Source organism: Aulostomus chinensis, chromosome 6, assembly GCF_037954235.1.
Source record: "Aulostomus chinensis isolate RoL2024-O1b breed Wild chromosome 6, RoL_Achi_v1.0, whole genome shotgun sequence".
NCBI classification, from domain to species: Eukaryota; Metazoa; Chordata; class Actinopteri; order Syngnathiformes; family Aulostomidae; genus Aulostomus; species Aulostomus chinensis.
In genome coordinates, this window is record NC_141325.1 from 3036291 (window position 1) to 3062930 (window position 26640).

Genomic DNA, 26640 nt, shown 5'->3' on the forward strand with positions numbered 1-26640 from the left:
TTAACGTAGCTAATCATGTTGTATTGAGCCCCCCTCCCCCCAAAAAAGAAAAGTCACTGAATTTCCAACATCTGAAATTCATAAACCACCTGTGATATGTATTTATGATTTCTTACTCAAACTTTAAAATGTCCCACATCACCTGAACGCCCCATGACTTCCTCTCTCCTAAGCCACGCCCCCTCCCTGCTCTTGGTGGGTCGGGGGGGGTTAGACCGTCGGACGGACGACAGCCCATCAACAGAAAGAAAAAAAAAAGCCCCACCATGTGAGTAAAAGGTGTTGTAAAAGGGACACGGAAAGCTCAACGGCGAGGGTGAGACGGTACTCGGTCGTCTTATCACCCGCCCGCCCCCCCTCCCCACGGGACGGCAGCGTCTTCAACGGCTGGCTCGCGAGCGTATGGACAGAGCGGGAGTGGAGCAGGACAGCCGCCCCGACGGTAACAACCCCGCGACCGCTTACATTGTGTCTGTGTTTGGGACAACTGCTGGAGAAGGGAGGGGGGTCCACTCGTTGGGTTCCATTCGAGCCTTAAAAGACAGTAAAACGGTTAGAAATGGTGCTTTATTCGTGTGTCCTGGCAGGTGAGTAACACTTAATGTAGTTTCTAATTAAACGCGACGTGTCCATATATATTAATGAATAAATAAATAAATAAATATATGTGTGTATGTATATGTATATATACCCTGGGAACTGTCAAAGTACTGAAATGAATGTAGCATTATAACACTGACGCTAAGCTAGCCAATTCAGGCTAGCACATCCATAGTAGTATTTTGTCAGTACGGAAATTTTTATCTCTCGGTTCCTCATTTGTTGTGACACTTATGTCTTCAAGTGTAAAAAATAAGTCACATATATAAATATTTAAAAAAAATCATAAACAGGAAAACCCAGTTCGGTATCCCACATTGGAATAAAGTCTGTAAAATTGAATTGTTTGGGGTTTTTTTTTCCTCTAATGTCCTTTAAATCCAGCTAGGAACTCAAGACATTTAAATTTTTAATCAAGATAGTTTCATTAACACACATGTTGATATATTTTGAACGTTAACACCTCCTGCCCCTTTTTCTAACAAAAAAAGTACATGTATGGTTCAGATATCCTTCCATTACACTCATGTTCATTTATTGCTGTAAATTGAGGCGCAGCAGTTTGAACATTTTCTCTACCCAGCTCAGCATCACTTACTTACCTACATGCTAATAATACGCTGTATCGGTGTCAGCACTGAAAATACTATCAGCCCACAAATGCAAATTAAAAAAACCACCGTAAAGTGTAACAAATTGTTGCATTTTGTATTTCATGTACTGTTTTACCAATTTTAAGAATGTCCTTTAATGAGTAACTCTTTAGGAGTAAGTTGTGTCCCGTGTATCAGCATTCCTGTTTTTATTGATCATTATTGAGGCTGATATTTATATTGGCCCAGTTTTGCCTGTTAAACAGTGCATTAAATTCTTTTATATGGGCTTTTACAAATGTTTTGGGTTTAAGGAAAATGTTAGAGTACTTAGATGTGTTGTTTACCATGTGCAAAATGCAAATGTTGTACTAACTAGTTGTCATACACATGGCACATATGGCACTAGTTCATCAGGAAGAGTTGTAACGCTGTTGTTTGAGAAACTTGAAGGGAGAATTGCTGGAACACATGGCTCACTGTGCTTTGTTTAGCTGCCAGTGTCAATTTCCAAAGAAGTCAAATAATGATTTTACAGGCGAGGAATGCGTGATGTCTGTTGACTCCAGAGCTTCCCTCACATCTGTTTGATATTCAGTAGCGCTGAAATCAGGACGATGTGAGTGCGAGGTCTAAGAGCATGAGGAAATGTGTTGGTGAGGGGCTGTGGAGCCTTGTGATCAGAGGAGCTGAGGATCTTAAGGTGAGGGCTCTGACAGGTCAGTTTGTATGAACGGGAGAGTGGGATCAGCTTGGCCCCTTTTATGGTGAGGAATGTGAATAAAAACATAGCCTTAGATATGGTTATGAAGAGTGACGCCTGAGGGATGGTCCCATCCCGCTGCTCCCCAGGATAGCGCAGACTGATAGTATGAACCTCCAGACAAGGATGCACAAAGAGGCATGGCTTTGTTGACAACATTCCAGGTTAGATTAAGACCAAGATTCACGATATGAAACAGATAATCCACTGACGTGTGCTTCCCTAGAGTAGAGATTCCTTCTTATCTCATTTTGAAACTGATATGGAAACTGTTTTTGGTCATTTTTGATCAACTTTAACCTGAAGAAAAGATGTCTTTGTCCCAACGCTCTCCCCAAATGCCCTTTATCCCAGAGTCCTCCTGATTTTTAGGAATATGTCAATTGGTCTGATGCTGTATGTTTATTTATCTCTGAATACTGACGACCTGCTGATATCATCATGCATCTCTAGTTATTTACCCAACAGGTAATTTTGTGAGATTTATATATAGATTTATTCACTCTAAATATAATAAATATTTGATTTATGGGCTTTTATAAATATTTAGGGTTTAGATATATTTTTATCTGGTGGGTTTATGGCTTTTCATTTGTGTATGTAAAGCATATGGTATTGCATTGTATTTATGCTAAAGGGCTATACAAATAAAGTGTGACTGATTTATTGGTGTCCATAAATTGTGTGTTTTTTAACCATCCAGACATGTGGAATATGTGCACGGAGCAACGAAAAGGACCCATAATGCAAGGTGTTAACCTTTGCTAGCACACTGTGGATACAATCTCTCCAAAATCAAATGCAAAAGGTCCATTTTTCAACATACCTCAACACATATTTTGGACTGGGGGAAAAAAATAGGAGGAGTTTTGCAGACACATGGGAGATTACAGAGGTTTCCATAGGAATGAACGGACTTCCAGTTGACTCGCATGCATAAACAGAGCTATTTGGAAATGAAGTGTAAACCTGTTGTTATCCTGATTAATATGTAAATATCAGCTGTCAGCCAAATCACCATCAGCCCTGAAGAGACGGATCAGTACTGATGAATAGAATTGTTATTTGCAGCTGAAAGTGTTCTCATAACATTGAAGAGCTTCTATTGTGTCCTACAGAGATGGCTGAGCTCTTGCTGAGTGCTCCGTGATCATATATGTCTTTGTCTGGGAGCTGAAGAGGTTTATTGTGCTCCGGGCTAAAGTGCTGCTGACTAATTTGCTTGACATGATAATGACTGAACGCCCACTTGTGCAGCATGTCATTTGTTTGAATTGGCCTCTGAAAGACAGTTGTTGCAGTTTTATTTAGCTTTTACAGCGGGGTCATTTTGAAGACGTATGGCCAGAATTTAATGTGTCAGAGTTTGAGTTTGCTGATGCTTTGTTCATGAAGACATGAAGGCTGTCCTTCCAGTGGAACAGGCTGTTTGGTTTCAAGAAATGTGCAGCTGAAGCCTTTTTTTCTGCAGTGTCATTTCCTTTCCATCTGTGTGTTTGTATGTGCAGGTGTGTGTCTATATGATCATTCTATGTGTGTCTGCAGCTCACTCAGTGCTATTTTCTCCACTTTTGTGATGTTTGAGGAGCGCTGACCAGAGCTGGAGCGCTCATTCCCAACTGTAATTGGTGCCATCTGTTTTGGCTGCGTTAACATAGTCTCAGGAATGTTGCGATCCTTTATTTTTCGTTACTACGAACAAAAGCCAACATTGTTGCCATTCGAGCCACAATAGCCAGAGGACAAGTTGACATTTTTTGAGGAGTAGGCTAATAGTGTATTTAAGACAGATTTACAGGATCATTACCTTGACTTATTGCCCTGGCCCACTTCCTCCAAGTCTGCCCTGTTCCCTTTATTTGTCTCCTGCTGTTTCTCCTCTCATTTACGTGCTTTTTAGTGTCTTCTTCCTCTTCGCTGACCTCTTTTCTTTGATGTCTTTTCCTTTCAGTTCCTCCTCTTAACCCCTAAGACATTTGATTATCACTACTTAAAAGATGTCTGACATATGACAGTATTTTGCTTGCCAGAATAAGAAAAAAGTAATGTTTTAAAGTGTATTTGATATATATGGTGAGAACAGACCTTTCATCAAACATAAGTCACGCGGCTTGAAAAGGTTTTTCTCTCGTAGCAAATCTAAAAAAAATCTGTTGCTTTGATTGCTACTGATAAAAAATTGTGTCACACGTTTTTCTCAATGGCAGCAACAAATTTCAAACCAACTTTAGGTCAAGGAACATCCCATTTAAGTTTGGTGCGACTCCAAATCAATGGTGGATACACAAATTGTTTTTGTTTTGCTGACATTGCGAGATATGCCAATCCAACAGTGCTTCCAGTAGAAGCGCCTTCGTATCAAGCCTTTGCTTGAATAAATGTGTCAACACAATCGGAACGACTGTGCTGATCACACGATGGACCTCCATCATTGATCAGTCACGTGATGTTTACATCGCTCTGCATGTGACACAGCCGTAAAACGACGGTTCCGATTAAATGAAGTGGCACATGTAAACACCAGATCGGAATAGATCACGTCACATGTAAACAGTAGACCCGAGCTCTTCAATCGGAATAATTTCAATCAGAATGAAGAAAAAGTCTGCATGTAAACGTGGCTACAGATTCATAAGGAAATATTGCATGGCTCTTAGTAGCTGTTTGTGTCTCTGACTTTATTTCCGATCTTTCCTCTTTTTTCTCGTTCCAGACAGCAGACACATATACCATGCCGACAAGTGATGGCCCCAGTCGCTTCCCAGTCTTTGTGGCCCCTCCCCACAGCAATCACCAGAGGTCTCCAGGTTATGTTCCTGGACGGGTGGCTCCTGTCCGCTCACCACCACCCGCCAAAGCTCCGCCACCCCCACCGATAAAACCTCATGGCCCGCTGCCCCAGCGGGAAGCCACTTTCAACCTGTCAGAAGAGAACCAGCACCGGGAACGTGCTCAGAGCCTCAAGCAACGAAAGAACACACTGATCTGCTTCGGAGTGTCGATGGGTGCCTTCTTCCTCACCCTCATACTCATCCTTAGTCTGACAAGTGGAGAGACTCTTGACGGTGAGTATCAGTGTTGATGGACACACTCTTCTTGGGGATTACATAGTTCCAGACCACAAATGGAGGGCTGAAAGCTAATTAGCTTAGCTGCAGTGAATGCTAGTGGTGGGTCAGTAAAGAAAACTGTCTCAAAATTCATCAAATACTCTTTTTTTTTTTTTTTTTTTTTACACAATAGCCTATGCCTGCATTAATAGAACTAGGGTAGTACTTATCAAAAATTTGAAAAAATGACAAGATGTTCAGGCACATACCCAGAACTACTTCCTTAGCATCATGTCTCGTCTCTCAGCTTCCAAAAACTGCAGTTCCTCCTGTATGTATATTCCGTTTCACAAACATCCAGTTCAGGATGTTGGTTTATCCATAAGTACTCTTCCTCATGCCCTGTTACAAAGTGAGCCATGTAGTAGTAGTAGTAGTAGTAGTAGTAGTAGTAGCAGCAATCACTCTTCAACTTGTCAACAAAAGACATAGGTTTGTTGACAGACGTTATGATTGGGCATCTATTAAGAAAGCAGAGGAAGATAGAAGGGTATCAGTCTGCTTTTTCAGCTCAAAAAATGATGGACAATAAGTGTATTTCCTAAAGAGTTTACATTTTCCGTGAGCTTGTCTCTGTGTTTACCTCTATGCTGCACATAGCTGTCTATTTATACACACACAGGCTTTTCAGATTTTTTTCTTGATGGGTCTTATTTCCAGAGAATTGTCCAGACCACAACCCATCCTTGAGTAGCTGGAAGCCAGGCCACCAGCCAGAAAAGGCTGCTGTTGTCCGAAAGGGAGACTTGTTTAGATTAGACGCATCCGCAACCTTCCAGTCACTGACCATCCAATCAGGAGGTAAGCATGGGAAGAAGTAGCATTTTGAGTTGATATATTGATGACTCTCAATGGACAGAATATTGTACAGCATACAAGAACTAATATGTATCACCCACTGACCCCTCCCAGGTCGGGTAGTTTTTGCAGACAAAGCTGACGGCTCAAAAAACATAACCCTGAGAACAGGACATGTCCTCATAGAAGATGGTGGAGCCCTTCACATCGGGGCGCCCAAATGTCGCTACCGTTCTCGTGCCACCATCGCCCTTTTAGGTCGTTCTGATGACAAGAAGGTCCCAGAAGTACCTGGTCTGGGGCGCAAGTTCATTGGTGTCATGAGTGGTGGAACTCTGGAGCTACATGGCATTGAGAGAGTTTCCTGGTCCCTGCTGACCCGAAGCATCCCAGCATCAGGTCTGGCCACAGGAGGTTATGCTTTCCAACGCAACTTCAGCCGGGGCATCAACCTGCGTGTGGTGGATCAGGATACAGCCGCAGTGCTACTTTGTGAGCGTTATGACACTCATGATTCCCGTAATGACAGTCGTCGGCTCACTCAGCTGCTTCAAAACCTGCCTGCGGGTCGCATTGTTACCCTGGCAGTAGGAGATTCTGCTGTCAAAAGTCTTCTGGATGAAACCAAGAAGGCAATTGAGGAGACACTTGGCAGCAACTTCGTCCATGATCTCAAATACAGGTAAATAACAGCGCCAGTTCAGGAATGCACATAGACCTTTCACACCTGTGTGGCAAACCTGAAATTACTCAGAAAAGCTTTTCACAAATGTCTGAATCAGTTGGGGTGAACAAACTCCTACCCGCCATGTTCAAAGCACAAAGTCTGTGATAGAACCCATGTGGGAATGGAACAGGACAACATCTGGCAAATTCACGGGGAGGGAGACAGTGTGATTAGTGTTTTATTCAACTGCTGCACAACTGGCATAATACGAACGTGGAGTCGATCCAGAACAATTGTCTGGTTTATCAGGTCAGCGTCGCAGGTATAAAGTTGTCATGGGGCAATGATTTCAGTCAGAATTCTTCACCCCTTTTGCTTCTCAGATGCTGCTGTTGTCACAGTCCTCCTGGATACGTGAAACAACAACGAGCTACTAGCAACCTACACCTGGAAAATAGCACGTTTTCCCAAGATTTGAATCATAAAATAAGGAAGGTTGGTTGGATAGTTGTAGAGACATACGCCGAATTTGGATCTATAGAGAAGTTTCCAGAATAGATAGTGGTGTACCCCCTGATGTTTTTTTGCAAGACCAGTGTTGCTGTATCCTGGGGCTTTGCACTGTCGCGAGTGATTATGATTGATTTACAGACATAAACAAGCCAGAGAGGGTTTTTTTCTACTATCGCAGAATGAAAATCAATTTAGCCAGTTGTTTCCTCTGCAGCACCATGCAGGAACGTGGCTGCACAAGACAATATACAGTAAACAGCAACTACGAGGTAATGCGATTATGGAACTTGTGCTGGTAAGGGCCGATTCCAAAATCAGCAGACAAATTAAAGTCATGGCAAAAGCCCCAGTTGTTCATTGCTAAAATACAAGCCGGCTACAGGACGCCAGCACATTATTTACGAGATGTCCTGCCTCCTGCCTTTTCTACCCAGCATCCACACCTTGCCAAAACCAAACTGAGTGTTTCCAGTAGGTGATAAGACACCCAGCCATTCTTCCTCTTTGTGTTGAATGTGTGAAAGGGTATCGCCGAACAAAGTCCAGACTGGATTCTTGTGGTCTGATCCTCTTGGCCTGTGTATGTGTGTCAACAGTATGAAAATATGCGTGAATGGTTTCGAGGCACAGCGGTGTCCTGGACTGTATGTATTGTTTTTTCATGCTGACCGTTCCAGATCTTTGGGAGTGTTTTGTTTATGTTGGGTCTCCAGGGGCTGATAGAAGAAGGTTAATTTGTTTTTGTTTAACCACTTAAGTAAAGCTCCTCACCTTTGACACCTAATACTTGGACTAACAATAATATCATTTTGTTCCAGCTTCCTATGATCTGGAAAAATGTTCCCTTTTCTTCCTTTTCATGTGGGATTCTCACTTGAATCGTTGCGAGCTATTACTCTTCCTGTTTCCCCTGAGCTTCAGCTGTATCTTGCTCTGCCAGGAAAGGAAGCACGCACCGGATAGCAGGGTTAGGGTCGGAGAGTTTCCAGGATTTGTGCAAAATGTGACTATTCAGGAGGTTTTATTTCCATCATGCTTATTCCCTCAAAGGACAAATACTACAATTTGGACATAAGTCCTGTGCGTGAGCCTGCTCTCTGTATGTCCATTCATTGAACTAATTAAATTGTAGCTGGATGTGAGATTAAATCTTCTCTTCCTATATGAACATGTGTTCCTCTCAATGTAAAGTCTTAAGTGTAGCATTTCATTCTGAGTTATTTGTAGCTTGGCTTGGTTTGTTCCTTGGTTAGCTGAAAAGCCAACTGCTACACCAAATTCTCCAGTGTCACATTTCGGCTCTGGGGGTGAGAGCCGAGGCAGCACAGAATGTCTTCACACAAATCCACTGCACAGTGGTTTAAATGGATCTGACGATAGGATATAAAGCGCTGCGTATGTTCAGCGCTGCTTGTGTGTGCAGCAGTAGGGTCACGCTGTGCAGACTCTTCCAGTCCTTTCACCATTTATTCAACTGAGGATTCTTATCTTAGCATTCTGGGGCCTTGACTGTCACAGGAGGAAACATAGCACAAGTTTATCAGACAGTGTGTAGTTTAGAGTCTCATTAAAGTCACACTATGTTAGCAGCTGGGGAGTAAAAGCATAAAATTTATAGGAGGAGATTGTTCTTTTCTACATTTTTTATTATTTTACATCAAATTTAATACCTGCGTCCCCCTAGGGTGTGTTTTATGAACCTCTTTGACTACCAACTCATGCTGAAGTTCAGATAAACATTAACTTAAGGGCACATGACACAGTTTCCTTCAAATGTCTCGAGGTTGATCTCAGTGACGTCAAAAATCTTTCCTGGCACTGAGTGCAGTGGCCTTTACCTTGTGTCTGTTGACCCCTGTCGTTAATGTAATGTGACTCATTGGAGACACACACACACACACACACACACACACACACACACACACACACACACACACAGTGGGGTTGATGAACATCACCTCGGGAACGCAGCTTAAGGACAAATGACACATATATTTTCCCCTCTCTGATGCCTCCAGCTTGCTCTCATCCAGGTCTGATTTTATTTCTTCCAAGCTCACACAAAAATCAGTAGCCTCAGGATAGAAGTGGGGTGTCTTCTTTGAATTTTTTTTTTCCCCCAGGAAAATACAAAGAAGTCTCAGGACAGGGGCTGTAGTGACAGAACAGAGAGGGTCTCCAGGTGGCTCCTGTCTGTGTATTGGTGGGGTGCATAGTGACATGACACCGGCACATTGATCTAGAGGAGGATGGATGATTGTGCCAGCTGGACATCGGGGACGAGCATGAATAGAGAGAAACTGGAGTTAATAACGTCATAAATAGCAACTGATGGTCGAGGGAGATTTTGTAGGTGTGTCATCACTTTGGTGGTTGTACTTTATTTTTCATGAATCCTGAAGTAATACTTCAAATAACTGTACCTCTTCTGTTTGGTGTTAAAGTGTGTCATGTCGTGCTGCCTTCGCTGCTGATCATTCACATGTCCATTAACCATCTTAAAATATCACAGTGGAAAAGGTTGATGAAACTCCCTTATATTTGCCAAAAAAAGTGTTTGTGCTCACATCATGGTTTTTTTTTAACCTTTTTTTTTTTTAAAGGGTGACTGCACAAATAGGAAGGTGGAAACCCTTCTTTTTCTTACAATTAAGCGAATCTTCACCTCACATGACTGATCAGTTGTTTCTGCTGCTGTTGTCTCCAGACAGCAGCAACATGTCCAGCACACTCTCCATGTTACACAGATAGATGGCTCTTCCTGCGTGTCACGGTTCTCGATACTAGGAGAGGGAAAAAAAGACACGATACAGTGTAACATTTAAATGGTGTATTGCTGAACCCTACTCCATACCAGCTGATGCAAACTCATCTACATTTGCTTTTTTGCGTCGTATCCCCAGTTTGTTTTAAATCATCTTGGAAACTTATGATTGAGTGGGATGTGGAAACACTTCTCTTGTGAACAAATTACTTCTGTCTCTAACCTAACAGACTTTTATTCTACCACTGGAATGTGAAATGGCAGGTCATTTAGAGGATATTGATCACCACAACAGTCCTATTGGTTGTGTGGAGGAGTTTTGAAATGCCTTTATGTTTCTAGTTTGTTAGCAAATGAATGACTCATCAGTGAAAAATTCAATTTGTTTCTTTATTTTAGTAGTATTCCTGCCTCACGTTAAGCCAGCGTCTTTACAGAGACGATAAGTTTGAGTTTGTTGTTAACACTGCTTCGTAGGTTAGGCGTGAATATCACTGACAGGCTAGTGTGTCACTCAGCAGAGCTTGGGTGGGAAAAGTGCATGTATTATTTTAAGGCAAATCGCATTGGGTTATGATCAGTTTACACCCTTGTGCACTAGATAACAAACATGTCGTGTCCCCAGCTGATGTCCTCTTGGTAATGTGAAGTGAAGGCTTATGGAAGGTGTGATTCTGGACCTGAAAGAAGGTCATTTGAGTGAATCAGCTAATGCCTGAGGATGATATTCAAGAATTCATGACATTAAAATGGTCTAAGGCTAAAACACTTGTCTTGTTTTTGGGCATACACCCTTTAACTCACACCCAGTCCCTCTCGCAATCCACACCCGCAAGCTCCTCCACTCAGATGATTTCAGCCTTTCCTTCTCAGTTCGTAATCGCCTTTGAAAATAATTGTCTTGACATTCTTGTTTCATAAGATAGCCAGTGAGGAAAGAGGATAAAATAAAAAGCTGGAGCTGACTGACATGTTTGATGTGGAAGGTACACCCATCATTCCTGTGAGCCAAATGAACTCTGCAACCCTTTGGACATTTTTAATAATCTCTCATCTCCTCATCTTTTTTATTATTCCAAGGCATTCACCTGTTTGCCGTGCACCTCTTAGCCTTCTTCTGCTGGTTTGACACATTTCATGAGTGACTTTACTAAAATGAAAACATCTGTTCTTCAACACCTGTTCTAACCCTGAATGAGTAATACAGTTGTTTGGTAGTTTAGGACGCACCCTGCTGTCACATCTGTAAGATGTTACATTAAACTGACTCAAATGCCCAGTTACTTTTTTCACTCGTAGATTTTTACACGGAGACTTGTCTACTGACCGACAACTACACTTGCATCTGGTGAAACTTGTTTCTGGGAAACTATAATTTTGTCCCTGTAACTGCCGCTGCTCACTGTGTCTGCGCTGTTGCCAACTTCCTGCGGTAAAAACAACCAAATATGAGCACAAAAATAACCTCCTGGGTGTGCGGCCACTATCACAATGATAGAGGAGAAGAAGAAGCCAGCTCTGACCAAGGCCTCAGCGTTAACGGTCCATTAAATCACAAAAAAAGGACATTGTGAGTGCTGGCTTTTTCTTCTTATGGCTCCCTGTGGCACCGTCAGTTGATTCCTACACAATCCTAAATATCTAACATGCCCTGATGAATTTGTTTCTTATTTTAGGCAATTTTTCAACAATACCGGGGGCTTCATCTTAGAAATCAAATGTATGATTGTTGGAGACATTTCACCGTGTCACGTCATGTTACTACAGGTTGCAACAGTGACTTCTGCAAATTTTCATTCGGTGTGTCTGTGTGTGTTTTTGAAACATTTTGTAGGAACGAGTGATACAGACTCATTGTAGTGGATTTAAAGATCTAACAAGTGATGTAAGATGGAGCGACTGATAGCTGTTGAGAGTTGATACACTCTAAAGCCATTTTGCATGTTAGAAGTCATCTGATATGGATATAATTTCTCTTTAGGCAGGCGTGGGCTTTGGTCTCTGTGGTTGGTGGTGGTAACGCATCATGCTCCGAGGACGTTAGGGAACATGAAAACCATGACACCGGAGGAAGAGCTGTGGCCAGCAGGAACTTCACCACCGTGAACGGAGTGGGCTTCTCAGTCACCGCCTACAGCGAGTGGAAAAATGGTGAGACGCTTCATGGTGGAATCAGTTCAGTGTCAACAGCCAGTAAACTAAGCTACTGAGCGTTCACATCGGTGGGCAGTTTCTAGTTTGGGTTGTCTGTAGTTTGTCTTCTGGGTAATGGAAGCAGCTGAGGTGAAGTGGACTTGGGCACAAGGTGACTGGGTGAGGAATGAGGTTAAGCAAATGCCAGCCGCTCGACAGATCAATCATCTCAACATGAAAGACATTCTTATGCCTGTGTTTTTGTGGCCATGTCATTATGACAAATACCAGGTCTTGAGGCAGGTGTGTGTGTGTGTGCATGTGCGTGTAGTTCAGGTGAAGCACTTGCACACCCTTTGAACTGTTTGTTTATTGGGACCAAACATGCCTTTACCTCGTAAAGCCCATTTCAACAATAATTCACTGTGGAAATGGACAACGATGATATCTTACCATGTTTTTTCTGTTATTTTTGTTGTCGCCTACCATTGACGAGTACATGGCTGCTTTAATTAGGGACTTATGATATTGGATTTTATGTGAAATGCCAGTATTTCTACATCTGATATGGCTGATAGCAGGTTTTTATGATGTTAAAAGTAAAGTTTTTCTTTATTTCCAAAACATTTTGAAAAGCACAATAATCATATTTATTACAGGTTCCTCATCATGACAGCAGATGATAGGCAAAGAAGAAGAGACTTGATACTGATATATATTTTTTTTAATTCCAAAATCTGCTGATATTATTGCACATCCTCAGCATGATCGAAGCGAAGTAAAATCTGGTCAACTGGACGTAAGTTTATCTTGATAAGTTTATCAAGATAAACTTACGTCCAGTTGACCAGATTTTACTTCGCTTCGATCTACGATGACCTGGATGAATGAGAACCTACACAGACATCCTCAGCATGATTTAAGATGTTAATTCAGATTTTTATTACAATTATGTTGGTTGATTCAGAATTCAGGCTAGCTGCTTTCCCACAGAAAAAATATGTTGAAAAACTGTTGAAAAGAATACATAGTATTGGAGGCTCTTCCTATTACTGTCTTTAATCCATTTTTGTCCCCCATGTGAATGATATTTGCTGTAAATTTCATTAAAAAGTCCATATAAAGGAATTAAGAGCCTTCATAAGGCCTTTTGTGGCTCTCATCTGAAAGCCAGATAATCAAAGATGCATGATTCTCCATCTGTTACATATTAAATATAATAACAAGGCAGCTGCTTTCATCATGATATTCTTCTCGAATGTTCCTCCATGCCCTCCCAGGTTTCCCGATCTCCGGCTTCCAAGTGGATGCTGTGGACCAGGTGGTGCTGAACCTGCAGGACGAAGTGCAACAGAGCTGGCAACCTGGGAATCAGATTGTTGTTGCCAGCACAGATTACTCGATGCATCAAGCTGAAGAGTTTACAGTGCTGCACTGCCCTGAGTGCACCAGCCGGCAGGTCAGGATTCAAGGTGAGAGAGAGGACGGCGGTCTGAGTGAGGGGATACCGGTCTGAGAGAACACAAACTAAAATGGTCCTTGTGATTCACTCTCTCCTTGTGTTTGAGGTTTGTCGTCTGACTCAAGGTTTTCACTGCAGGAATTATGAGCTACAGCTCTGCCCAGTGGTTGCATAATGAAGGGAGAGAAATACTGTTGTGACCCATTTATGACCTAAAGCTGTGCAGAAAAGTGATGACTAATTTTTTGCTGTCAGTCGATGTGATAAGAAGATGAACAGCAGTGCTTCTTATTCCAAAGTCCACAGAGGTCTGATTTCATGTTCAGCTGTTACGGTTATATGAGAGGTCACAAGGAACTATCATATCATATTTTCTTTTCATACAGTGCCAATCACATTGGTGCACATCGCCTCTTCTCCTTCTTCCTATTTCTCCTCAGTGTCAATCTCAAACAATCTGTTAGTCGTTGGCCATCTTACTATCTGACATGTTTCCCCATCTCATTATTCTGCTGTCAGCAAAGGGCCGCTCCCTTCCTGGATGGAAGGATGTGTGTGTGCGTGGGCCTAGTGTTGTGTTTCACGGGTAAGGTTTGAGCGGCTGGTGTCGAAGGGCTGATTATTTGTGTTTCATGTGTATTTGATTGGATTGGATTTTCTTTATTATTCTAGCTGGTCGCGTGAGATATGGGCATTTGTTTGTTTCAGTGAGCGCTGTGAGGCATTGGTAATAACCCTGGTTGACATTGGAAGATCACCATTTTCATAAATAAAATACCAGAGTCACGTTTTTTTTACTTGCACTGCCTGTTCATTTCAACATTTAGACATTCCACTGGTGAAAGCTTACTCAAGAGTTGGATGCCAGATTGTTTTGCACTTTGCAGTTAATTTATGTCTTCTGTAGTGCATTATTAGGTCAAAGTTTTCCATCCATGTTCTTTGCTTTTTTTGGATAAGAGAGTAATTACTTAAAGCTTTCCAGGTTTAGTCTGATTCCACTTAAATGTATTATACTTCAAAGTTTTCAAATTTTAGGAAATGACCAGTACTCTGCTTGTGTGCTGCCCAGGGAAGCCTTTGTATAACCATGTTGGAGAGATCGTAGATGGAGTGGACATGCGTGCTGAAGTGGCTCTGCTCTCCAGAAATATTCTCATCCATGGAGAAATGGAAAACTCCTGCTATGGAAACAACGGATGCCAGTTCTACAGTCACGACACCTATGGAGGCCACATCAAGGTGTGTGTTAGCGAGTGGTTTAGGCTCTTGTTCCGACCGCATGCTCTCTGTGTTTCCATTTGTATTTGTGGATGAATGTTTCTGCATGTTCCAACATTCACAATCTAGAAGACATTTTCCATACGTTGTGTTTTCACGCCCTGCTAAATGAGAAGAGTCAGTTTTTGAATCTTAAACATTTCTTTGCCTCATTCTCACCCTTTCACCTTTTTCACACTGATCTGGACACATAAAGCAGATGGTGCCTTCTATGTCTTTGCAAGAACTCAACTCGTCTTAGGTGTGTCTTTCCTGTCATAATTAAGGTACTGAGGCTTGTGATTATGTTGAAACAAGGCTCTGTCTTGTCCTCATTTGTTCCGTTTGAGTCCGAGAGAAAAGAGACTGAGTGAGCTGTTCGGTGTCTGTGTAAATGCTCCATGGATTTGCCAATTCCTCCATAATAAAAACCACACATTGTGCCATACCCACAAAAAGAGCTCCAAGAGAGAGAAGTCCTCTAATGACCCACAAACATCTACAAACTTAGCGATACATGTATTGCAGAACTTCTTGTGACTGAGATCTCGCTTTTCTCACTATAGCAGTCTTTGTGGGGCAGGAGCCACCGTAGGCCACCTTACCCTGTTCCACAGAACCTCAACCCCCGTACACAACCAATCCAGGTCAACTTTCAGTCAAGCAAGATTTTCTTTGTTTGACTATATTTTGGCATTAACTTTGTGCTTTCATAACTCGCATCTCTCATCAAAAGTACTATCAGTGGTTTTGGCACGAGTGGACTCATTGTAGCTTGTTGCCAGCAGAACTTTCGTTCACATCCCAGTGGGATGAAAGAATCGTTCTGTAAACATTGTGTGAGGAGACGGCCTACATAGTATTTTGGAACATAACATAAACCTCGTGTTACTCTCCACGAGGCCGCTGTAATGTATTTTTATGGTGTCTAATAGGTCAATGCACAGCTTGATTGATCAGTATTAATGTAACTTTATTTCTTCTCTTCCCCTAATATCAGATCTTCGGTAACTTCTCGTCAGTGCATCTGTCTTACGTGGAGTTGAGGAACATGGGTCAGCAGGGAGAGACGGGTCGCTACCCCCTCCACTTCCACATTTGTGGAGATGTCGACCAGAAGGGGGGCTACTGGGAGCCTACCTACGTAGACGGCCTTTCCATACACCACTCCTTCTCTCGCTGTCTCACCATACATGCCACCAACGGTTTGCTGGTTAGTCAAGCATCTGTACTGAATAATTCTATATGAGCAAGAAGAAAAACAACTTGTGTAGACACACCAAAACACTAGTATGTGTGGAGAATGTGGGAGACCTCTCCTACTAATGAGGACCATATGATGCTGCGTGCTGCCTGCTCATCAATTACATCCTCTGTCATCAGATTACTGTAACGGCTTCCTCCCTTCTTTCATTTCTTCCACTCCCTTCTGCTGTGGTCTCCTAAATCTCTCTCTTCAGACCCTTCTGTCCCGTCTCTCTTTTCATTATAAAATTACCTGTCCTGCTGTATCATTGCAAGGACACACAGTAGTTTAGTGTTTATCAGTACTGTCACTTACTTGTATTGGTTAGACCAGAATACTTGATATTTATCTACAAATACCAAAACTGTAGAATAACACTGTTATTGTATTTGCTGCGGCAGTTGGACTGTATTTGTGCGCACACAACACATGAACGGTGGCTGCTGACAGTGTGGAGATTATATTGTTTATACATCGGAGTTTGTTACCCTGGCAATGTTTTATTCTGCTGTTCAAGTAGGAGCTATTTCATTTCAGTTGCGTAATATTGCTTTCTAGACATGCAGTGGTGACCAGAGCTCTTTTTTATTCATGGTTGGTCTCTTGTGTTTAGTTGGGATTTGTTTTGTTCTCATTTGTGGTCCATTCTTGTGAAGCTAGGAGCAACCAACCATGGACAACTGTCTGAGTTGCTTAGCACCATCAGTGTGTGTTTTAAAGCTGTGTCAGACATTTTTTTTACACTTTACACACCTGAAGGACCTTGCAGGAGAAGCCTAGAAATCACAACGTGTGCCCTGTGTGTTTCTGTCCATTGGTGTGTAAAATAGCCTGGGTGTCTGCGCTAATTTTGCTCTCTCATGATGTCAATAGCAAAGGACTTACAGAGCTGAAACCTTCTTACTAGCAGCATAAAGGTTGTGGAATTTACAAGGGTTCTTAGATAACATTGTTAATGCTGTTTTTTCCCCCTCCGGCATGAATGTCCTTTTGTCGGAGTTCCCATGTATCCCAGATAACTTTGAAATTCAGAGACTTGTCTGGCAGTCATGGAAATTAGTTTAAATGATCCAAAATCCTGGAAATAATACATGCTGTCCAGGAAATTGTAAATTGGATTTTAGCCCATCACTAAAATTTCCTTGGAAAACCTGGATAAACATTTCAGCCAGTCACAAAATGAGTTTACCAGACACAAATCGTAACAGGAAAAGCTGTTCATTTCTGTTCTCATGTCCATCAGTCTAGTTTATCTCATGAGTTGCTGTGTTACTGGTATTTCTGGAGCCATGTGTGGAAATCTTCAAGAAGCCCGGTGGAAATTCCAAAGATGGTCATACCTACATGCATTCAGCCCATTAATGATCCAATCAGCATTTGTCATTGATAAATGCATGCAAAGCAATGTTTAATGTAAATGCAACACTTTCACCACATTTAGAAGGAACCCTGAGGTGCATTCTTTGACAGTTTTCTTGGTGGACATTGAGTGATAAGTGCTAACGTTTGCTGCAGGATTCTGTAGAAAAATTACAAAATGGATTCTCACAAAACTTCACGAGGATGTGTAACACATTCCAATGAACTTGTTAAATTTTTGGGCAGCTCTGGTTTTCCTTCCATCCATCATCCATCCACTTTGGGTCGTGGGGGAGGCTGGAGCCTATCACAGCTGACACTGGGCGAGAAGCAGGGTTCACCCTGGACAGGTCACCAGTCCGTTGCAGGGCCACTAGGATCAATTAGGAGTTCAGTATCTTGCTCAAGGACACTTGGACATGGTCACTGGGGGAAGTGAGGATCAAACCAGTGACCCTTGGGCTCCTAGACAGCCTCACTACCTCTGAGCCATGCCGCCGCCAGCTCTGATAACAAAGTGAAGATGGTCTCTTTGTACATTGGGTTTGGCTGAAGTCACTGATTGCCCTTTAGATATTTGTATGTCTTAGGTGGTTTCAATAAAACACCAGCCATTGTCTCTATAAATTCTCATTTAACGTATTTAATCAAGTAGCTTCACCTTACAGGTGGATCATAGTGTATTCCTTTGGCTTGTAGACGATTGCAAGGTAGACGAGCAAAGGTATATTAGCTCTTTTATTACCACAATGGCCTCCAAATTTCTACAATCATACCTCTTCAATGGAAAAGATAATGTAGTTTGTATCTATCCTCTACTTCTAGTAGACTTCAGCTGTAAAACTCATCCCCCGGCTCCTTCTGTTTTTTTCTTTTGGTGCAGGTTAAGAACACAGTGGGCTATGATGCTCTGGGTCACTGTTTCTTCCTTGAGGATGGGATTGAGCAGCGGAACACTTTCTACCACAACCTCGGACTGCTGACACGACCTGGAACTCTGCTGCCCACCGACCGCAATGAGACCCTCTGCCTCAGTATCAAGGACAAGGTTTACAAGGGCTACACCCCCTCGCCCAGCACTGAGTGCAAGTAAGAGATCTTAACCTGGGTTGTCTCTGATTGGACACATGACCTCACAGCAAACTTATAAAGCTCGAGATAAGTTTATAGACCATCATACGGAACATGCTCACAAGTCGCTGGCATCCAGAGCACAACAGCCAGGAATTAGTCTTAATTCAAGTACAGTTCTATGGATGGGACATTTCCAGCTTCTCCACTCAGCAGCAGCTTCAATTCGCAGATGCTTGTCAATTGTGAGCCTGAGGATAATTACATTGACCAATAATAGCAGGGGCACTGCAGAAGTACGTCTGAGAACCACGAATACGCCAACGTATTCACTCTGAAGTGGCAGGAAGAAACGAACCTACAGGCAACAGTTTGAATCAAGACGAGTGACTCGTAGCTGTTTAGTAAATGCTTGTGTGTCTCTGAGTCACGGAGGCTTCATGGGATAGTGATAGTGCAGTTAGTAAAAGTGTGTGTGAGAGGGACAGTGGTTGTGTCCATGCAATAACAACCTCTTCTCTGGACCGGATGTTTTCATGTCATAGCAGGAACAAGAAAAGTGCCTCTGTGAGAGAAGCAGCAGTGTCTGTTTCCAGCTGTGCGTGTGTGTGGTGTGTGTTTGTGTGTTTTGGCAGCGCTCTCTCTGTCCAGGGTTTATGTTGGAGAGCTGGATTATTGAGATTTTTTTCTCTCTCTTTTTTAGAGATGACTTATTTCATAGTCTTGCATATGCCGAGGTACTGCCCGTTTTATATCTTTTTTTCTGTGTGCGTCTTTGTGTGTTTCCCAGAGCAGTTTCAACTTTCTGGATCACCAATCCCAACAACAACCTCATCGGCAATGCAGCCGCTGGTTCTCAGGTACTAATACCAGAGTTATTTAGGAAAACAACCTGGTTTATAAAAAATGGATGACTGGATGAAAGAGGAGCTGTTTGTCGATAGATGAACTGGAGGGAAGCTACATAGACTCTGGTGTTCCTGAACTTTACCAAATGAAAATTAAAAATGTTCAGGCATATCACAAAGTGATCCATGAATAAAACTGGATTTATGAGCTTTTCGTGTCTCAGTACAGTAATATGAGAGCCCTCTAATATAAAAAAGAACAGGACCTTCATGCAAGTCTTCAGTGTAAACAATGAGGAGGTCTGCTGGGGAGAGCTATAATGTTTATGGGTGTGGGGGTAGTCTGGTGATATTAGATGAAGCACTAACTGTAATAAGCAGTTCAGATGATATAAGCTGCCCAACCTGGTGTATGCTTTCTTTGGAACAAGTTTATTATAACTTCCTACATCCTCTGTCTAGCGGTGGTTTGATGACCTGTCCACAAACCGAAGTTGTCTTATTCACCTTTTCCTCCTACTCTTCCCTGTGGTTCCAGGATGCTGGCATATGGTTTGTGTTCCCTAGCTCTTCCACTGGAGACTCTCATGGGATGGTACCAGAGACCAAGGCAGAACTCACTCCGCTAGGGATTTTCTACAACAACCGTGTTCACTCCAACTTTAAGGTAATGTCAGTTACCTTTAAACTCCTGTTACTAAAGCCCTGTGCCATCTAGAGGCACACATACACACCCACATAGAAACTGGCTCTACAATAACGCTCTCTGTCGTGTAATGACAGAAGTCAGGCAGGTGAACTGTAAGTTCTTTGTCCAGTCTGACCACAGCAGCCTCTCTTATAGAGGAAGGAGGCCTGAGGTTTAAGACTATACCTTGCTTATACCACAGGATCAACTCAGAGCAGAGGTTTCCATATACACAAGACTCACACGTAAACACAGACAGGTATATAATACTTTTCCCTCTGTGTCACTTAAAGACTATACATCCCTTATACTGCTGGACCAACCCAGAGCAGAGGTCCCATGAGACATTAACACTGACAGTTCAGTTGTTAGCAATAATTCTTACGCTATGATGCATGTAATCATATGCATACACATCATATGTGATTCATTGATTCCTCAGTCTGTTCGCTCTTGGTTTGAACTTATTTAAACTGGGCTTTTAACATCCATGTAAGCACAATAGTCCAACTGAAGTTGTATGTTTTGAAGTGGGACTAATATACCGAGGATAATGCCGGGGAGGCATGTATTCACTTCAGTTGACCCCCCCAGATTGGCCTGTGCTCTCTGCATGTGACAAGTCCGTCAGCACAGGGTCATTGGGGGTGTGAAGACACATGTGTGGTAGGGCTGTGCAATAAGATCCATCCAGTTATTCATCTCTATTCTTTCCTACAATGTCATGTCAATATTTCACCCCTAAATAATTATCACAATAAATCTTTCCAAATATTCTTGTAATGAATGGGAATATAAAATTTAGAATGTAATAGTTTTGACTCTGTTTGTCAGCTAAGCAATCAGTATAATGTTTGTACCTGTTGTTAGGCTAACCAGTTATATTATCAGCTGTGTTTGGAAATATTCAATACATTTTCAGTATCGCAGTATGTATTATATAATTGTATCATGATACATATTGTAGGGTTCTTGCAAATACCCACTCTTAATTTCTGGCACAGAAAGAGAAATGTATAGGACTTTGAGTCCATTTTTCTGTATTAGTCTTTCAGTTTAAGTCTGCTGTTGGACAGGGAAGCTGCTTACTAATTTGTTCGGTATGCGATGTGATGCAAAAGGTCAAGTGGAAGATTGCAACCAGCTGTCAGGGGGCATACTGCCACCTACCCCACTGAAGGCAGACATACTTCCATCATTAAATCAATTCCTCCCTGGATCTTGTACCGGGAAGGCAGCAGCCCAATGAAAAGGTCTAATAACTGTTGCTCAACTGCAACTGTGCATGTAACTCTGCTGATAGTGAATTGCACTGGTAGTCCTGTTTCTGTCATTTTTACTGCAATACAACCTTTACCCTCCTAGGCTGGACTCTTCATTGATAAAGGAGTGAAAACTACCAATGCGAGTGCTGCAGACCCCAGGGAGTACCTGTGTCTGGACAACAATGCAAGGTGTGTGTGTGTGTGTGTGTGTGTGTGTGTGTGTGTGTGTGTGTGTGTGTGTGTGTGTGTGTGTGTGTGTGTGTGTGTGTGTGTGTGTGTGTGTGTGTGTGCATTAGCAAGCATCTTCCCTTAACTTGCAGCATATAAATATATAGTCTTTTACTTGTATTTCGCATGGAAACGTTATTTGTCTCCAGAGGTTACAGTAGCAGAATGTAACTATTTAGGCATATGTGGCTGACTAATGTATTTGTTCAGAGCCACTGTCATTAACTGTGCATGAATCAGGTTATTTATAGATCTCTGCTGTACAGTACATCTTCTGTGATATGGGCATTGACTGGGATATATGGATGGCCTTATTAATACAGTGTTGCATTTTAGTGGAGAGTCTGGCAGGTTTGTGTTGACAGAAATAACAAGGGTTCACACATAGTGTCCACTCTGCAGCTCCCTACCTAAATACAGCCTTCGAGTAGATGGAAAATATCCCACGCGTCCACTGAGACTGCTGGCTATGCTGTGTGTGTGTATGCAGAGGTGGGGGGGTGATGGTAAAATATGTGCTCAGTATTAATGTTGCATCAGAGAGTGAGAGAGAGCTGTATTTGTGATTGTAGGTAACAGAGGAGGATATCACAGTAGATTAGTATTTCCTAACGGTGTACAGCATTCCCTGACCTGTATTCTGCAGCAACACCAGGTTAAAAGCTTCTCTATGAGCCACGTTTTGGTCCATTCCAGCAGTTTTGAAAACCACCAGCCAGGTATCCATGGCATCCAGAGCGTACATACACAGTTGAACCAGTTCAGTTTCATAAAACAAAGCCACAATTTCTCCTACATAAAAACAATTACGGGCCCTGGCTGTGAGGAGAACTTTCCCTTTAGGTTCCTTTTAGGCCAAAATATCACAGTTCTACTCAAGAGGTTTCAGTATTGAAGTGGCAGATGTCCATGATTTTGTCTCTGTAGGTAATAACAACTTGAAAATATTTAAGGAAAAAAACCCGTTTTGAAATAGAGATAAAAGTATTGAGCTTTACACGCTAACAGAAGTGTGTCTTTTAGATTCCGCCCTCACCAGGACGCTGACCCCAGCCGTCCTCGGGTGGCAGCTGTTATTGACACACTGATCTCCTTCAAGAACAACGACTTGGGAGCCTGGATACGTGGAGGAGACATCGTCATCCAGAACTCTGGGTGAGTCTGAGGCCAGATCAAAAACAAAATACCTGGACACGTTCATGGAATTTCAAAAACAGACCTTTTGTACAACTAACACATATTTCTTTTCCCTGAACAGTTTTGCAGACAACGGAGTGGGACTCTCTTTTGCCAGGTGCATACAAAATAAATCACTCTGCTAACATCAGGCTCGTGATTTTATTTAAGCCATATTTGCTTGTCTTCGTAGCTGCTAGACGATCCTGCCAAGAACCACACAGACAGAATAGATAAGCAAAGTGCAGACACTCTACAATTCCACTGTGTTCACAGGAATCTCTTGTTCATCATCTGAACCCCAAGCAGTTTCTGCAGGTTTTTTTTTTGTTATTGTCACATTTTCACACACAATGGGCTAATTTTTCACCTCTATGTAAAGAACTCCATCTCTATGGAAAGGCAGAATTACGACTTGAAGTTGGGAGAACTCCAATCCGTCTGTAGCACAAAAAAAGGCGTCAGTTACAGGCCCATGGAACATAAGAAAAGTACAAAATTGCTATGTTTCATTTCGTCACCATCACATCCTGTATTACAGCATGGTACAACAGCTCAGTGAGGCACAGAACAAACCGCTCCCCTCAGGCAAGAAATATCATCTCTGACCCCCTTACATCCTGCCCACCACCTCCTCCAGCCCCCTCCCCACACACCTCCTGGCTTTCACATCATTGTGTACTTATCAATGTATGTGTGTGATATGATATTTTTTGTGCTGTCCATGTTCGTATTATGTGCTGTAGAGATTAACATGCTGTACCGAAAAAACATTCCACAAGCCTGCCTATCTACATAGCACATACATGTTCAGTTACTCTGAAGAGCACAGAATTTTGTTTTTTATAGCAACAGAGACAGTGATTCCGATGTCTTACCATCACCCTCTTGTGTTGCAGTGATGGCAGCTACCCAAAGGACGAAGGCTCCAGTCAGGAGGTGACCCAGTCACTGTTTGTGGGTGAAAGCCGAAACAGAGGAACCAACGCAGGACAGAACAAATACTGGGGCTTGGGAGGGGCTGATGGAAAGATGAGGACTCTCCCCCGAAACAGGTGAGGGGAAACATCCCTCCATCCATCCATCCATTTTCTACCTCTTATCCTATTAAGGGTGGTGGGGGTGGAGCCTATCCCAGCAGCCTTCCCCCTGGACAGGTCACCAGTCCATGGCAGGGCCAACACATAGAGACAGACAACCATTGGCTCTCCCAGCCACGCCTACGGTCAATTTAGAGTCTGGATTAACCTGTTCCCCTCTTGATGTCTTTGGACTGTGGAGGAAGCTGGAGTACCAGAGAGAACCCAGCAGGAACAGGGAGAACATGGAGACTCACCCAGAAAGACCCCGTGCTCCAGCTGGGGCTCCACCCTGGAACCTCCTTGCTATGAGGTGACAGTGCTGACCACTGCTCCATCGTACCACCCCTGAGGGAAAGAAACCGGGACAATTAAGATGATGAAGAGAGGAAATAAATATATGAGGAATGGAGGGAAACATCCAAATTAAACTGCTTTCTTGGGAAGGGGAGGGTGTGAGAGGAGTTGGAAAAGAAAAATGTGCTGGGAAAAACAAGGAAGGAAGCGTGAGCCAGCGAGCTGGTAGGACATATGGACATACCAGGCTGCTGCAGCTGCTTCACGCAGTAGTGGGAGTCGTGAAAGGCAGTTCTGTGTTGAATGATTACCCTCTGGTGATATTGTAGGCAGTTTAAGAAATACTGCTTACAAAACACTTGAAAGGTTCTCTAAAAAGGGATTACTCATTGTTGTGTTTTGATAACAGAAAGAGATCCATTAGACATCAACATTTCCCGTTCTGGTTTCAGAACCGCATCAGTTTTAGCCCTTAAACAGGATGCTGACTAATATGCAGGATATCTTTAGCTGACCCAGCAAATTGTGTTGCACTGCCATCGGTAACGACTGTTTTTAGGGCGGTTATTTAAATGCAGCGATATTCCCACCATGGCTACAGAGCAGGTCGGTTGAATGTAGAGGAGGAATGTCGTAGCTTTGTACAATTACAATCAAGACGACTTCTGTTAGTTTGGAGGGCAACTGTCAGAATGTATTAGAAAGCAAAGTTGTGTTAGGTAACACATCACATTTTATGTGTTTGTTCTTTTTTTTTTTTTTAAATACGTTGACCTGAAATCATATCACATCCATACAGGGTAAACTAACAGTATTAACACCACATTATCCAGGAAAAAGGGTATCGGAACGTCTCTAAACTAGACAAACTCAAAAGATGACGCACAACGCTGGACTGTCTCACAGTCACAGCAGTGTGACTCCAATCACCAGAGAGTTTACAGAGGTGTGAAACCCTCCCTGCCGGACTAAGTGGACCCTCTTTACAAGAACAGAGTCTGAGTCGGTTGTCCTCTCACAGCCCCCCCAGCTCTCCGTCCATCTGTCTTTCATTATGAAAATCTTTAGACAGGAGAGCATAAACAAGACAGACCAGCAAATGTCAGCCTCTTTTGGTTTTAAAATGACAGCTTCTATCAGCATGTGACCACTGTCACAACTGTGTACAACTTTACAGCTTCCTGACCGCTCTGACATCTGGATCGGCCCTCTTGGTCCGTCTTCATAGCCTAGAGGAGTGAGAGGCTAATTTAGGTTGTATTTAATGGCAATTATGTATTTCAGTTTTTCACCCAAATTATGAGCATTTAAATAGTTTCAGCCCGAGGTCAGTAAATAAAAAGTTGAACATGAGTAAATAGGTCTTAATGGTCAGGCCGTCTATTCTAACCAGTTTGACCACGTGGACAATTATTGTAATTATGTGACACAACTTGAGGAAGGGGAAGTTTGGCTTGGGATGTTTCTGTTTTCAGTTACCTCCTTCCTCTTAACCATAACCGCTTCTCACCACCGAACGTTTCTCCTGATAAACCTCACTCTGACGATTCACTGACCTCTTCTTGTTGTGCAGTATTTATGTCACGCTGTCAATCATTTCTTTCAAAGTTTATATAACTAACACCAGAAAGGTTTGACCCACCTCGAAGAAATGTGTGTTCCTCTAGCATGGTAACGTCTACATGAAGGATGCTAACAGAGTTGGTGTGGAAGCTTTGGAATTATAAGCAAGATTAATAGAACATGTTACTTGTGAGCCAGTTATTGCTCCTGCTCCTGAGTGAGCTCATTCACTGGCCAGTTATAAATTAAATGATTTCCTCTGACACTCATGTGAAGGTTTGTTTTAGCCATTACAAGGCCAGAAACTGCTGATGTACTCGGTCACTTTAGTCTGTTTACTTGGTCTTTGGTGTATTTATTGCTGTCAAGTGTCTTGGCTAATCTTTGATAATTGCTTCTTCTCCGCTGCAGGACTTTTCCTATCCGAGGTTTCCAGATCTATGATGGTCCGGTGCGGCTCACTCAGAGCACGTTCCGCGGTTTCATCCCAACACCGGAGCGTTACACCAGCGCTGTGGGATTCAGCCTGAAGAACACCTGGCAGCTCACCGCACGAAACAACATGTCCCAGCTCCACTTCCAGTCCTCTGTAAGTACACACTGAGGTTTGATATGGAAGCTCACTCCAGGCAGCTCTCATACATGAAGGTGCAGTTAACACTGACATGCAGGTCAGGCTGTGGGCCTCCTCAGTCCAGTGGGCTCCCAGTATTGTTGATTATACTTAATGTTTGGTTAGGGTCCATTCATATTTTGAATCTTTATTTGGCCCCTTGATAAATGCTCAATGTCTTAATAATTGGTACAAGGCGACATCTAAGCAGCCTTTTTGTCCAAACAATAACATATTTAACTTTAACTTACATTTGTGGCTCTTTTGGGTTGACAACTATCTTTGCCCTGTTTTCTTGTTTGATGATGTAATTTAAATTCAGGTGATAATTAGGGAAAAATATTCACTGCAGCTAAGAGGGGCAACGCCTTGTCTTTCTTCCTCTTTATCCCTTTGCTGCTTCACACCACATTTGTCTCTTCTCTGCACAGTCACTGTTGTTACGACATGTGCTACTCTTGTTCGGATGCAAATGTGTTTTTTTTTTAAATAAATTCATGCTAAGCTTCACATTTGCTCTTTGTCGGCCCTGTTAGCAATGTTC

At 42.6% G+C, this 26640-nt stretch overlaps 1 protein-coding gene across 2 annotated transcripts in view; it reads left to right on the plus strand.

The window, feature by feature from the left end:
• The first annotated feature begins 181 nt into the window (after nt 1-181).
• The window catches only part of cemip2 (cell migration inducing hyaluronidase 2), a 31274-nt gene continuing 4815 nt past the window's right edge, over nt 182-26640 (plus strand). Inside the window, exons 1-16 of one of the 2 annotated variants that reach the window (XM_086205863.1) lie at nt 182-442; nt 4670-5021; nt 5727-5867; nt 5979-6546; nt 11790-11959; nt 13222-13413; nt 14476-14645; nt 15664-15876; nt 18152-18357; nt 19130-19199; nt 19726-19854; nt 21241-21329; nt 22392-22523; nt 22627-22662; nt 23444-23599; nt 25895-26072. In XM_086205863.1, the coding sequence (XP_086061989.1) occupies nt 4688-5021; nt 5727-5867; nt 5979-6546; nt 11790-11959; nt 13222-13413; nt 14476-14645; nt 15664-15876; nt 18152-18357; nt 19130-19199; nt 19726-19854; nt 21241-21329; nt 22392-22523; nt 22627-22662; nt 23444-23599; nt 25895-26072 (2784 nt within the window). In that variant the 5' untranslated portion in view covers nt 182-442; nt 4670-4687. Of the gene's footprint in view, nt 443-480; nt 588-4669; nt 5022-5726; nt 5868-5978; nt 6547-11789; nt 11960-13221; nt 13414-14475; nt 14646-15663; nt 15877-18151; nt 18358-19129; nt 19200-19725; nt 19855-21240; nt 21330-22391; nt 22524-22626; nt 22663-23443; nt 23600-25894; nt 26073-26640 lie in introns of those variants that run through there. The other variant, XM_086205864.1, reaches the window with a different exon arrangement.